The sequence below is a fragment of the Lagenorhynchus albirostris genome, chromosome 16, assembly GCF_949774975.1.
Source record: "Lagenorhynchus albirostris chromosome 16, mLagAlb1.1, whole genome shotgun sequence".
NCBI lineage: Eukaryota > Metazoa > Chordata > Mammalia > Artiodactyla > Delphinidae > Lagenorhynchus > Lagenorhynchus albirostris.
Genome location: NC_083110.1, coordinates 57,735,841 through 57,750,118, shown reverse-complemented (window position 1 = coordinate 57,750,118; position 14,278 = coordinate 57,735,841). Strand labels below are relative to the sequence as shown.

Sequence of the window (14,278 nt, the reverse complement as noted above, 5' to 3'; positions counted from 1 at the left end):
AAATTTATTTATTTTTGGGTGTGTTGGGTCTTTGTTGCTGTGCGCGGGCTTTCTCTATTTGCGGCGAGCCAGGGCTACTCTTCGTTGCGGTGTGCGGGCTTCTCATTACGGTGGCTTCTCTTTGTTGTGGAGCATGGGCTCTAGGCACGCTGGCTCAGTAGTTGTGGTACACAGGCTTAACTGCTCTGCGGCATGTGGCATCTTCCCAGACCAGGGCTCCAATCCATGTCCCCTGTATTGGCAGGTGGATTTTTAACTGCTGTGCCACCAGGGAAGTCCTAGAGGAGAGTCTTGAGTGGATTTTGGAAACAATATGTTATAGTGAGCATTTTAATATATTTTTAAAGATAATCCACTAAAACATCTCTCTTCCCTTTCTGCATTTTTTCCTTCTATTCTTGGACCAGAGTCCCTCAACTCTCTTAAAAGAGCAAGAATTGAAACTGAAGCTCTTGGATGGCTGGTATTTTGTCCTGATAGTTAACTGTCTTCTTGGTCATCATGACTCTTTTAGGCTATGTCCACCTGGAGAGAATTTTGCAATCTGAATTAGCTGAGTAGGATTAGGTGGTAGGCAAAAGAGAAGAGACTTTGGATTCCTTAATTTTCCCTGTCTTAAGAGATGTGATACTGTTTCAACCAGGCTGCCCATTCACTGATCAGTTATGCAGCGGACTGCAAACCACACTTAGTTCTACTGGCCCAACTGTTTATATACTTATATATGTGGGTATGCCCTTACATGGTGGTTTATCTTGATTCCCCATTTGCTTGTTAGCTTCTTAAAGACAGGACTTGGGCTTTAGAAGCCTATAAGAGTGCTGAGAGGGCTTCCCTGGTGGCGCAGTGGTTGAGAGTCCGCCTGCCGATGCAGGGGACACGGGTTCGTGCCCCGGTCCAGGAAGATCCCACATGCCGCGAAGTGGCTAGGCCTGTGAGCCATGGCCACTGAGCCTGCACATCCGGAGCCTGTGCTCCACAACAGGAGAGGCCACAACAGTGAGAGGCCCACGTACCGCCAAAAAAAAAAAAGAGTGCTGAGAACCGTGCACTGGCTGGGTGTACTGTCTAATTCTAATCTTATCATGAGACTTTCCCACTCCCCCCAACCCCAGGCCGTGTGCAGCTTGCAGGATCTCAGTTCCCTGACCAGGGACTGAACCCAGGCCACAGCAGTAAAAGCCGAATCCTAACTACTAGACCACCAGGGAACTCCCCTATTGTGCAACCTTGATGAGAGATTCCTTTCCTTTTTGGTTGGGCCTGAGTGTTAATAAATTAGTCCACAAGCATGTTGAATGTTTACTGTTCCTTAGGGCTGTGTTAGGCATTGTGGAAAATCTGTAATGTAAAACTGGGTGCCTTCCTTCAGGGTGCTGAGAATCTAGCTATGATGCAATTTCAGTGAAGCAATCAGTAGTAATAGCATGTTTGTTTCTTCAGGAGAGAGCCTGCCACTCAGCCTGCCTGTACCTGCTAAAGCACAAACCCTAAAGCAGGGTGTTCTTTCCTCCACCAGAAATCCCTCATTGGGAAGCCTGTAGAAGACAGATCTCTTCCAGAAAGTGGGAGAAGGGAAAGGTTGCTCATTTATGGCAGGGGTTGGAATTTCAGGTCCTAAAAAGCAGTTATTCATGGAGTCATTTTAAAATGAAAGAATAATAATAATAACAGGGCTTCCCTGATGGCGCCGTGGTTAAGAATCCGCCTGCCAATGCAGGGGACACGGGTTCAAGCCCTGGTCCGGGAAGATCACACATGCTGCAAAGCAACTAAGCCCATGCGCCACAACTACTGAGCCTGTGCTCTAGAGCCTACAAGCCACAACTCCTGAGCCTGTGCACCACAACTACTGAAGCTCATGCGCCTAGAGCCCGTGCTCCACAACAAGAGAAGCTACTGCAATGAAAAGCCCGTGCACCACGACAAAGAGTAACCCCCGCTCGCCGCAACTAGAGAAAGCCTGCATGCAGCAACAAAGACCCAATACAGCCAAAAATAAACAAAAAATAAATAAATTAAAGAATAGAATAAACTTATGAAATGATTCTCAACCCAGTGTAAAATTAAAATAATAATAACAGTTATGGTTATTACGTACTGCTGTGTGTCAAGTGGTATACTTGGCGCTTTATATATATTACCATATTTAATCTTCTGTATGATGAACGTTATTATTATCCCCGTTTTACAGATGAGGAAACGGGCTCACCCAGCTCCACCCTGCTGCTAGTATATGGTAGAGCTAGGGTGAGTCCAGGCAGGCTGGCTCTAGAGCCATTCTCTTAACTACGTTATTTTGAAAATTAATAGCTGTTGGTTGAGATTCTTTTTCAGGGCCTAGGCACAACTAGACCCAGACTGTGACCCACCAATGTCTTTAATTGGAGAACATCTTTGCATTGCTTTTTTTTTTGTTTTGGCTGCATTGGGTCTTCATTGCTGCACGTGGGCTTTCTCTAGTTGTGGTGAGCGGGGGCTACTCTTTGCTGCAGTGCACAGGCTTCTCATTGCGGTGGCTTCTCTCGTTGAGGAGCACAGGTTCTAGGGCGCATGGGCTTCAGTAGTTGTGGCTTTTGGACTCTAGAGCACAGGCTCAGTAGTTGTGGCACACGGGCTTAGTTGCTCTGCGGCATGTGGGATCTTCCCGGATCAGGTTATTGACCCCGTGTCCCCTGCATTGGCAGGTAGATTCTTAACCACTGCCACCAGGGAAGTCCCTGCAGTGCTTCTTGTTTAGCTTTAACTAATCCTGAATTTGGAAGAATAAATATGGATTATGGAGGAAGAAGAATTGGCTTTTTGCTTCTCTATCATCAGAATTCCCCTTACAAGCTGTCCAGCACGTGACCGCCACTTAATTGTGAGAATGCCCCTGAAGGGCTGTCCTTAGACTGGTGGGATTGCAAGGTTAGGGAGAGACCTTTATTGCTTCTGGGAGAAAAGAAACACATTAAACACAGTAAACACATAACCAGTTCTGGGGAGGAGCTGCTTTGGGAAAGTAGAGGAAGAGTGAGAGGCCAGATGAGGTCCTTTCAGAGAAAGTGAAAGATTCTAGGAAGCCCACAAGCCCAACAACTGGTGAAAGAAGGTGGGCTGTGCTAGGGTGTAGACTGTTAACCTGATTGATTAGGGAGGGATGTCCGCCTAGGAAGGGCCTTTGAAGTTGCCAGGAAGTCAGAAATTGAGGCGGCAAATTATGGTAAAGCCTGAGGCCTTTAGGTACAAGGGTTCTGGGATATTACCCTCTGCCTAACTACTGCCCTTGCCATGTCCCAGGCCAGTGTTGAGTGTGAGGGAGGCCCAAATGGACATTCCTAAAGTCTTAAGCTACAGAAAGGAAGATCCCAGACGAGAAGTATATCCCTAGTGCTCTGAAGTTCCGAATGGGCTGGGGCCCAGACCTGAGCTTAGAATGTTTTCTTCTCTTGGAAATTTAAGAGAAGTGATATGGGCAGGAAATGGCAGGGGCTGGGTGAACACAAGAAAGGGCCAGGGAAGGAGAACATGACCCTGGGCAATGTCTGGACAAGGGGAGAGCTGAGATCATGCACAAAGTCCAGCCAGGCCTCTGGTTTCCTTCCAAGGAGCTGATAGCTCAGGGGCCTTCTCTGCTTTTACCTCCCTGCAAGAAACTGAACTAAGCTCTTACAGGAAAAGCCAACTTTATTGGGAAAGAAAAAATCCCTGTTCTGAGCGATATCTTATACCTTCCAGTCTGCCCTGGCAAGAAGAGAGAAAGCCCAGGTGATCAGGGCGGCCTTGCCTGAGGCTCTCATTGCATCTCTTGATGTGCTGTTTCTTCTTCTCAGGAGTTAGCTTTAGCATGGTATTTGTCTTTTGGCACCTGACACCCCTTAGGAAAGGCTGAGCCCAGGTTGCTGGGTCATAGCCATTGCTGAAGCTGCCCAGAGTTCAGGGATTGGAAAAGCATGTATTATTTTATTCTGCCTGATTCCTGGGAGCTGGTTCCATCTTGCCTTTTTCTGGAATTTTGCCTTTTTCTGGGCTTGAGCCATTTACTTCTGAGCCAAGACCTTGGTCGTAGATATTTCAGCCACTAGCACAGCCCACGTGCGTGAGGGGGCCAGATTACTTCGTGGGTGACTGGCGTTGCTGGGTATTGGTCCTCTTGCCGACAGAGCTGACAAATGGAATTAGAAGCAAAGGAGCTAGCCTATGCTAGAGTCTGTGGGACATAGTTTAGCAAAGTGACCTTGAGGAGTGGGGTGTCTGGAGGAAAAGAGCCTGAATCTGGACCAGACCTTTGACGTAGCTGTCCCTCCCAAACTCAGGAACACAAGCCTGTGTTCTCCATCCCTACTTTCTCCTCAGGAATTCTTGGCAGGCAGAAGTGTTTGCCACTAGGTGAAGTCTTCTCTGGCACAAGACTGAACTGGTGAAGGGAACAGCCCAGAGGCACCTTTGTACCCCTCAGGAATCCATTCTCAGTCCCTGTGCTCAGTGATGACTCTAGCTTATTCCCTTCACCCCTACGTTCTGTTGGAGCTAAGCCTCCCTCATCACACTCCTTCCTCCCAAGACTCCCAACTGAGCTGGGAGCTCTCCATGACGTCATACACTTCCCTCCCAGGTCAGATCAAATTGCAAAATAGCTCTCACACAGATTGCCACAGTGAAAATTTATTCACTCTCCTGGTCTCTCCTTTCTACCCAGCTCACTTCTTGCAACTTAATGTAGAAGATCTACATCTTCTGATGTAACTAATCATTGTATAACCCAAATATAATTATCTTCAAGCTGGCAAGATAGTACTACACTCTCTAAATACTAGTCTGGTCTTGCTAATAATAGACATGATATATACAAAATAGTTTTCATTACAGTGGGCAGCAGGGAGCTGGGCTAGTTCACCTCTAAATATTCATGATGTAACTGATTGTCCTTGTCTTTGATTTATGGTCTGCTAAGCCGAAGTCGTATCAGGACTGGCTTTGGTAGTCCTTTCCTTCTGGAACCACAGAGATCCAAGGTTCCTGGAATTAGTGGAGGTCTGAATCCACCCCCATAGAAAGCAGAGGCATAGTAGGAGAGGGAGCCCTCATTAGAACAAAAGAGGATGAGATAAGCTCTAGCTTAGTTTAGAAAGTGTCTCCTACACTCCAAGGCTAGGATGCCCGAAAAGTTCCATCCAGGCAATGGATAAGAAGACTGAGTTGGCATTGGGAGATGAAAACAAGTGGCAGATGGTGCTGAGGAGCATCCCAGGACTGAAGAAATGTGGTTCCCAGAAAAGGAAAAGGAAGGAGACATTGGCAAAGTCTTACTCAGCAACTGACAGCCTGGCCAGAGAAAGCTGCAGGATATGGCTGAGAACGCATCTTCAGTATCAGGGATACTGAGGGGCTCCGACACTCACTATTCTGTCACCTCTTCTCATGCTTCTTTACCATACCCACAGTAAACAGCCCTGGTGACCAGGCTGGACTAGTCAGGAAAGGCAGGGGATGGAAGAGATTAGAAACTGGTCCCACCTACCATATAGCATAGGGAACTATATACTCAATATCTTGTAATATCCTATAATGAAAGAGAATGTAAAAAAAAGGATATGTATGTACGTGTGTATATATATATTTTGGCCATGCCACACAGCTTGTGGGATCTTAATTCCCCAACCAGGGCTTGAACCCATGCCCTCGACAGTGAAAGCGTGGAGTTCTAAACACTGGACCGCCAGGGAATTCCCTATATATTTTTATATATATGTATAACTGAATCACTGTGCTGTACACCTGAAACACACACCATTGTAAATCAACTATATTTCAATAAAAATTAAAACAAAAACAAAAACATGGCCCCAGAAACCTGAGGAATCACTCCCCGTGGCCAGGCTTTTTTCAGGGTAATAAGTAGTGAGCAAGGTCTCTTGGGGGTGTTGTCTCAGACTGAATCCAACGCAGTAGGGCAGCAGGAGGGGCGTGGGGGCCAAATGACCTAGGATTCGTGTGGACTAAGCCCCACCTGGCCCTTGACTTCCCCAGGTGCTAGAGGTAGTGCGAGCCAACTATGACACGCTCACACTGAAGCTGCAAGATGGCCTGGACCAGTATGAGCGCTACTCCGAGCAGCACAAGGAAGCCGCCTTCTTCAAAGAGCTGGTGAGTGTGCCCTGCCTCCACCTCTGCCTGTGTCTCTTAAGGGCCCTTTTCCAGCCACTGGGTCCTACTGTGCAGGTGGGCAAAGGCTGATGGAATAAGACTGGAGAGGCCTGCTTGGATTGTGTTTGCAACTTATCTCCCAAAGCAGTCCAGGAAGGACCAGGCAGTGAGAGCCGAAGATATTCCCCAGAGTGCTGGTGCCAGGCTGGGAAGGGTGAGAGGCCTGAGGCAGCAGTGCACACCTCTCCTCTGCAGCCATGGTGACAGCCCTTGCACAGCTCCAGCTGGGCCTGGAGTTTGACGTGTGTTCCCAGTGGCAGCTCTGGCTCATTACTCCTTATCCTGTCCTCAGGGTAACTAATGAGAGTAATTGATTCTTCTCCTCCTTATGTAATCACTTCTTCCTAAGTTCCTAACTGGTTCCTGGTCTGAGTGCCCTTCCAGTCTAGTTCTCCGGTCTTCACTCCCTGCCCCCATTCCTACTTTCCAGTCACTCAGCTTTCTGCAGCCCCCTCCCGTGGTCACCTGCAGCCAGTGAACATCTGCTCTGCCTCCTACTCTACCTCCCAGTCAGCATTTCCACAGAACTGGACTTACCCTGTTGGTGGTCCCTGTCCTGTCCTGTGCTCAGAAGATGCTCTCAGGAAAAGCCCAGTCTCCCTGTATTCCTGCCACTCCACCTGCCTGGTTGTGCATGATCATCCTGGCTGGGGGCTGAGACCAGGGCACACAGGCCTGTGTACCGACTTCCCATGTCCTCAGACCTCCCACTTCTGGGGCAGAACTTGCATCAGCGCAGCTTTTACTTACCCATGCCCAGTCCATGATGAAGGTGCTAGATTTTAGATCACCTGTCTTGTGCTAAACCCAGCCCAACTCTGACCCTGACATGGCATTCCTGGGATTATTGGGTTTCCCCAAGGTGAGGCAGATATACTCTGGACTGAGTTAGTTGGGAACAGGGAAGCCACTAGTGTAATAAGAAGATAGAAGAGTACAGTATTTTTATGGGGTGTTCAGCAAGTTATTGGGAGATGAAGAGGATTGTGGAGGAGAGAGTTCAAGCAGCTCTCTTGAGGCTTTTGGGCACTAGCCTGTGCCTTACTCATTTCTCCTCATATCTGTACCTCTGGCACAGGGAAGCAAAGAGGGTCTGGTTAGGTTTGGAGCTAATGAGCTTGAGCTGCCTGCTGTTTGCCATGCTGCCCGTTCCTCTGCTTCCTGCCTGATGACTTCATTAAGTTTCCCATAGCAAAGCAGAAATTGAAGAAAAGCTTCCTGGGCTTTGGGGCCTAAGACAGATACACATTCTTTTTCTCCTTCCTCCCCTGCTTTGTCTCTCATTCGATGTTCACTTCTATTTCCCATGAATGAATTTCCTTCCAGAGTCTGCTGGATTCCTCTTAGAACCCACTCAGAGCAGGGAGTTTGGCCTTCTGACCCCTTTCCCACAGGTCTTTTCTCCTGCTGACACAGGCGGGACTTCCTGCAAGGTTCTTGGTCTGTGGGTAGAAAGCATGAGCAGTGGGTACATAGCAAGGATACAGCTAGACTTCCCTCTCAAGTGGGGAGGCATCTTTGTGGTATGGAGAGTGCTGGACTAGGAGTTGAGAAACCTGGGTCCTACTTTCACAACTGGGACTCACTGGCTGTATGACCTGATCCTGGCTATTGGCCTCCTTGGATCATACTCCTGCCATCCAATGACAGACAAGGGCTGCATCTCTAACCGTTCTTTCCAACCCAGAAAAGTAGATAAATACAGAAGGAGATTGAGGAGACTCAAAACACATCCAAAGAGAGGTAGCTCCAGAGCATGAGTCCTCTGGCCTCAGTTTCTCCTCCTCCATTAGACCACTGACCAGATCAGGGCCCCTTCTGCCTGGCCGAGGCAAGGACAAAGGCCTGACCTCAGCCCTCCTTCCCTGTCTGTGCTTGTTTCTACCTCATCAGGTGCTCAGACGCTCTGCTCACATCCACTAGGATTCCTGTCTCTCAACCTCTCTTTTCTTCCGACTATCACGGAATTGTTTGCTCATTTACCTGCAGGGATGATAGATGTTAAGGGTTCATTTCCTAAGAGAGAAACTTCTAGCACTGCATCTTGGCCTTGTGCTTCAGGCACTGCCCTCTGCTGTTTGTAACGGACTCTCTCCTGTTTTCTCTCTGCCTGTGCTCCCCCCCCCACCTTCCCTCACCTTTTCCCAGGTTCGATCCATTAGCACCAACGTCCGGAGGAACCTGGCCTTCCACACACTCAGCCAGGAAGTCCTGCTCAAGGAATTCTCCACTATCTCCTGAGGCTGCCATGCATACCTGGGCAGCCACTGACTGCCCCTTACCCATGAGGCTTCCTGGGCTGGAGGCGGGGGCGAGGGTAGAGGGCCTGTTCCCAAAGCTGGAGAAAAACACAGATACCGAGGTCTCTCGGTGAAGGCCGCACTTCAGTGGAGCTCGGACAGCAGGGGCCAGGATGGGCAAGCCAAGGATGATCTTATTTGGGGAGAGGATGGGTGGGCACAGGGAGACACCTTCAGAAATGTGGAGACTTCCAGGGTGGGCTCTCTGAACAACCCCTCATATTTCCAATTGAGATTACAAGTTGTGGCTACTGACTAATTTTCAGGAGCTGTTGGGTAAGCCTTAGGGTGATGCCAACACCTGGGGGTCAGTGGTTCTCCTAGGCTTCTGAAAACAGACTAACTCTCAGATGTAGGGGGAGCCAGTTCTGCTTCCTTTGTGCCCAGAAATCTGTGTCCCCAGCCCCCACCTGCACTTGACCCTTAGCTCAGGCTTAGGGTGGGGTAGGAATGGGATACGTTTTTTCTATTTTCTGAATCCAGAGCTGACTCCTCTGCTGTCTGACCACCACTTTGTGGATTTGATTCTTGGCAACGGGAGTACCTGTTTGCGTTGCCCTGCCTTCCAGCCCATTGACTCGTCAGCACTACAGGGTCACCACCTTAGCTTTTCATTTTCAATCTGGTTTAAATTGTCTTTAGGGTGTGTGTGTGAAATAAACATGGACAGGTTTTCTGGAGCCCTCAGGTGCCTACTTTGCTGGTTCCCTTTCCAGCAGCTTCCCCACCTCCTTAGCTACCCCCTCCTCTGGGAGCCTTTCTTGTGTCTGCTGAGCTCCCCTCCCCGTGTTCCTCCCCCTCACCCGGCTGTTGTTTACATCCAGCCTGCGTGAGAATTTCCTCTGGGGAGGAATCTGTTCCTGCTGTGGTCTGGTGCCTGGAAGGGAGAGAACTTGCTGGGGCCAGGCTCTGAAACAGGCCAGGTGAGCATCATGGAGAGGCCGACCTTTGGGAAGTTGGCCTATGGTCCCTTCTCTGGACGGCCTCCTTGGGACTACTACTGTAGGCTTTCCTGCCCCACAGCTGCCTTTGAAGTAGCTGCTGCTCTGAGATCCTCCCTTTCTAAAGCACTTTCTAAAGCCCTCAGGATGGTAGGGGGCAAGCAGCACAGGAAGAATCTGGGAGTAAGTATCAGAATCCAGCCGTGAGAGCAGGTCTGGGACCTCCCCAGCTGCTGTTCCACTTGGCTTCAAATCTTTTTGGGGTACTCGCCCTCCCTGGGAACCAGAGTTCCGACTCCGACATTGAGCAAATTCCAGAGAATCCACCATCGTGCTGCCATGTATAGTTGTAGATTCTTAAGGTATCAAGGGCAGGGTCATCTCTGATCACTAGATGGCTAGTCCAGCCTGGGGCATTTAGTATTTTCCACAGTTTTTCCACAGATAAACCCCAGAGGAGCAGGAGCTGGAAGCTGGTGGCAATTTGAAGTTATTAAAAATTGATTTGTATGGGACAGTCTTTTTAGTGTCTTTTCTATTTCCCCTTAATCTCTGTTACCCAGAACCCCTTCCTCAATGACAGAGTTAAGGTAATCTCGGAGGTGCTGGTCTCATCTGGTTAGGGAACCCCTTATATGCTCTGTTTCTCAGTCTCCTGGTCCTCGTGGAAGCCAGTTCAGTTCAGAAGTTGTAGCCTCCCTTGCCTTTTGGGTGGAAGGAAGGAAGAAGAAGAAAATCCCTTTACCTCAAAACTTGGTGTTAAGGAGGCCAGCCAGCCTATTTGGGCTGCTTCTAGATTCCTGCCAGCCTTTCATATGAAGTGAATAAGGGCAGGTCCAGGGCATGAGGCAATAAGCAAAGCACTCCTTGCCCTCCATTTTAAAAGCCCATCTCTTGGCCCATTTACATACACCTATTCTAAGAACTCCAAATAGGAATCCCATCCTTTCTTAGAATTTAACCCCAAAAGGAGCTGTCTATGCCCTGTCCATGCCCCAATGTCTATACCAGGTCTGTGGAGGACCCTCTGGAGTCAGGGAAAAGCCAGGAGTAGGGCATTGCTCCCAAAGATAATCCTTCCTTCGGCTGCTCATCCCCTTCTCATGCCTGAACTCTTACCACAATTCCTGCTGGGTTAATTGAATCAAGTGCTTGTAAATTAATCCAGTTGAAGAGATTAAATGTGCTGGGGTCACTTTAGCTGAAGCTTTCCGTCTCAGCAGGTCACTCCTCCAGAGGAGCCAGGGCAGGCAGGATTACCTGGGACACTGCCACCATACCATCAAAACACATCAGACATTGCCCCTGCCCCTAATCCTCATGGTGGTTGGGGAGCTCATGGGCTAGGAGCCCAGGAAGGATCGTGGGGGAGGTCAGACTAGTAGGCTCAGTTGTTCAGTAGCCATTCCTGGGAGCTGGAGGTAGGCGAGCTTTGTGCTAGCCGCTAGCTTCAGAAAAAAAGAGCTAGTCTAAGGGAAGGGGGCCTCGTAACAAGGGCATTTCTCCCCCACTCTTGCCTGCATCCCCAGACCCCTCAATCATTTCCCAAATCTTCTGGAAAACAGAAGGAATCTAGAACAGGGCAGGTGACAGAAGAGAGCAGGGCAGGAAAGTTGAAAGAAAAAAAAAAAGGAACAAAAGAACAAGAAAGTCTTGAGAAACTGACCTGGTTCACTCTTTCTTTTCTTTTTCTTCCCAGTTGGCCAGCGGGGGTCATTAGATCAGGGAAGAAGGCACCTTGAGAGTGAATAGGGCCCAGAGACAGGGTCCTGGAGTGGGTGAGGGTAGGGGTCCTTCCAAGAGAAGAGAAAATTGTAGTCCACTGGCCTGAGATAAGCCTGCGTTAGAGGCTGAGTTGACCTTTGCATCCCTAACCCCCTTCAAGCAGGGTGGGCACTGGTGGGGGCCAAAGAGACTCATACATGGGTGGAGAACAACAGAGAAAATAGGGGCTGACAGGGAGACCGAACAGGGGACTCATACGTACCCGGGCCAGTGCTGAGGGTAGGGGAAGGAGTGCTGAGAATCGGGGGCGGGGATTCCTCCTAGCGGAGCCTTTCTGGCCCTGTTCCCTCCTCCACCCGCAAGACCCGGGACTTCAGGTTTAGGGGGTAGTGTTGCCAGAGAGCTCGTCTCCCTCCCCGCACTTCTCAGCTCACCCTTTCACCGGGTGCCTCCCCCGAACTGCAAAGAGGAGGGGGCGGGGGTAGGGGGAGCCAATCCCGGCAGCGCCAAAGGGGGGAGGTGGCGGTGACAGCCGCGGGGAGGGGGCGGGAGGAGAGGCGGCTCGGCTCCAGCTCCGGGCTCTTCTCCGCTCCACTCTGCCTCCGGCTCTGCGCTCACCTACTGTCCAAGCCTCCCGCTCCTGCCCCAGGATCCCCAGGTGGGCCCTAGACCGCGGCGGTCCGCAGGCTCTTAGCCCAAGCGCTGACTCTCCAGCCACCAGCCCCCGGCAGCGCACTACGCCGCCAGGGGGCGCCGTGTGAGTTCTCTATCCCAGCCACCCGGCGCCCCCTCCCACGGCCCACGTTGGGACGGGAGGGGGGCGCCGGGGGCCATGCGGGGCCAGGGCCGTAAGGAGAGTTTGTCCGATTCCCGAGACCTGGACGGATCCTATGACCAGCTCACGGGTGAGTCAGTGGCTTGGGAATCGGGGGAAGGAGGGTAGATTCCATCCCCCCAGACCCTTAAGCCCCTCTAACCCCTGCCAGGCCCTTACCCACACTCTGACCTATTCCCAGGTACCCTCCCGGCTGTTCTGGGCGGCAGGACACTGAGGTTCAAAGCCTTGGGTCCCGCGGGGGTGGTGGTGGTGGTGGAAGGGTTGGGGGCAGAGCACGTGGGCCGGTGGGGAGAGGCAGCAGGTGTGGGCATGCATGACACAAGGCTAGGAGGGTGTCTATAGTGGGAGGTGTTACGTGTGAGAGCGCCTGTCATTCTTTGTGTCTGTGTGTATATATGTGTGTGCGCCTCCCACAGCTGGTTGCCATGTGCCCTGGGCTTGGTGACAGCCAGGGTGAGTGTGATTGCCTGTGATTGTGCAATTGTATGTCTTGTCAGATGTTTCAGTGAAGTTGTGTAGGACCCTGATTGTACTAATGAAGTTGTTTTAACCAAGTATCTCTGTTCTGTGTGCAACTCTGTGCTTTGAGTGTGTGATTTTCTGTATGAAGAGGCATGTGACTACCAGTATGTGTCAGGTCTTCACTTTATGGTGGTATGTCTCTTTGTAAGACTTTATGACTGTGAACCTCCTGGGACAAGCATGTGTTAAAGTGGGTTGTGTTGTGTTTTAATTGTGAGACAGTGCGGGTTATATTGGTGTTTGATACTGATTGTGTACTTTCACGTGGTGATGTCTGCAGTGGGGCTCTGTGAGTGTCTATGGCATGTCTTACCCTTGCTGCCTCTCTGGCTTCCTGGGGCAGAAGGGGGTCTTTAGTGCACACCACTGCTTCCCCATGTTTTCCACAAGTAGCCCCGGTCGACCCAAGGAAGGACTCTGGTGTCCATCTACCCAGCCTGGCTTCCAGGAGCGTCACCAGCTCCTGTGGGGAGGCTTTGGTTAATGCTGGATCAGCACCCCCCCCACAAAGTATTTAGAGATCATTCTTACAACTGAAGCTCCTTCAACCCCCAACAACCCTCCCAGAACTTCACCCAAACCCAGAGGAAAACAAACCCTCTAGCCTCCCCTCCAGACCCAGAGGTAGAAGCTCTAGGCCTGGGAGGTGCCATGTGGCCTCCCCTTCTAAGTATCCCCCCAAACCACTTTGCTGCTGAGTTATCCTCTCTCTCCCACACTGGGGAGGTATGTGAGACCAGTACATCTGTGCCTGTGCATATTCCTGGGTTTGGTAGGCAGATCCACGTGTTTGTGTGGGTGACTGTGTCACCTTGTGTACATTTCCATATACGTGTGTTTCTGTCTCTCATTGTGCAGCCTGCCCAAGAACTCCAACAGAGAATGGGAGTAGGGAGACTGTTTGCCCTATGTCTGAAACAAGCTGGGGAGGTGAAGGGAGGCCATGATCCTTGTCCTTGTCTTGAGGAGAGTAAGGTTAAGACTTGGGGATGAGGAGAGGACTAGGTTGTAACACCTTGAAAAAGTGTCTCCCTGACTAACACACCGTGGGGAGGTTCTCGTCCCTATGCCCAGACTCCCAGAAGGGGGAGCCCTTCCACTCAGGCAGGCCCCAGATGTGCCCTAGATGTGCCTCAGGCCTGGATGGATCACAAAGGTCCAGGTGACTAGCTCTGCTTTAGACTGTGTTCTCACCAACTCAGGATCCTTGAGAGTAGTAAGGCCCCCAGCGCCCTCATTAGCACCACATTAATCAGTGTTTTCTTCCTGCTTTAACTGATTCTCCCCTTTAGTGGAATCATCTGCTCCCCACTTGGCTATTTGAATCAGAGATTGGGTGGAAGTGGGGAAGCCCTTGTACGGGAAGGTGCAGGAATAGAAGTGTGAATACCAGCTCTGTATGACTTTTGCTCTCTGGGCCTCATTTTTTTCATCTGTAAAATGGGAAATACTACTTCCCACCTGCCTGCCCCCCAAGGGAAATAGAAAGTTCAAATGTTGACAAGCATCAAGAATCGTGTTCCACGTCATCAGCATCCTCGCTGTAGATAGCTCCACACGCGACTTGGGAAGTAGAAATAAGACTACCAGGAGCTCTCCTTTCGAAGGAGGGCTTATCTTACAGCGGGAGATAAATGGGGTTGGGAAGCCGGTGTTAAGGCGGTGGGTGCTCGGAGACGTCTGAGCTGAAGCCGGATGGGGAGTCGTTGTCCGCGGTGCTGAAGCGCTTGCAAGGCGGAAGTGCAGCAGGACCAGCCAAATTC

The 14,278-nt window shown here is 50.5% G+C and overlaps 1 protein-coding gene across 3 annotated transcripts in view; it reads left to right on the top strand.

Moving 5' to 3' along the window:
* The window catches only part of ARMH3 (armadillo like helical domain containing 3), a 168,072-nt gene extending 158,127 nt beyond the window's left edge, over positions 1–9,945 (top strand). For all 3 annotated transcript variants that reach the window (XM_060126346.1, XM_060126347.1, XM_060126345.1), the window contains 2 exons: positions 6,013–6,129; positions 8,338–9,945. In XM_060126346.1, coding sequence (XP_059982329.1) covers positions 6,013–6,129; positions 8,338–8,430 — 210 coding nt within the window. In that variant the 3' untranslated portion in view covers positions 8,431–9,945. The remainder of the gene's footprint in view (positions 1–6,012; positions 6,130–8,337) is intronic.
* The last annotated feature ends 4,333 nt before the right edge of the window (positions 9,946–14,278 follow it).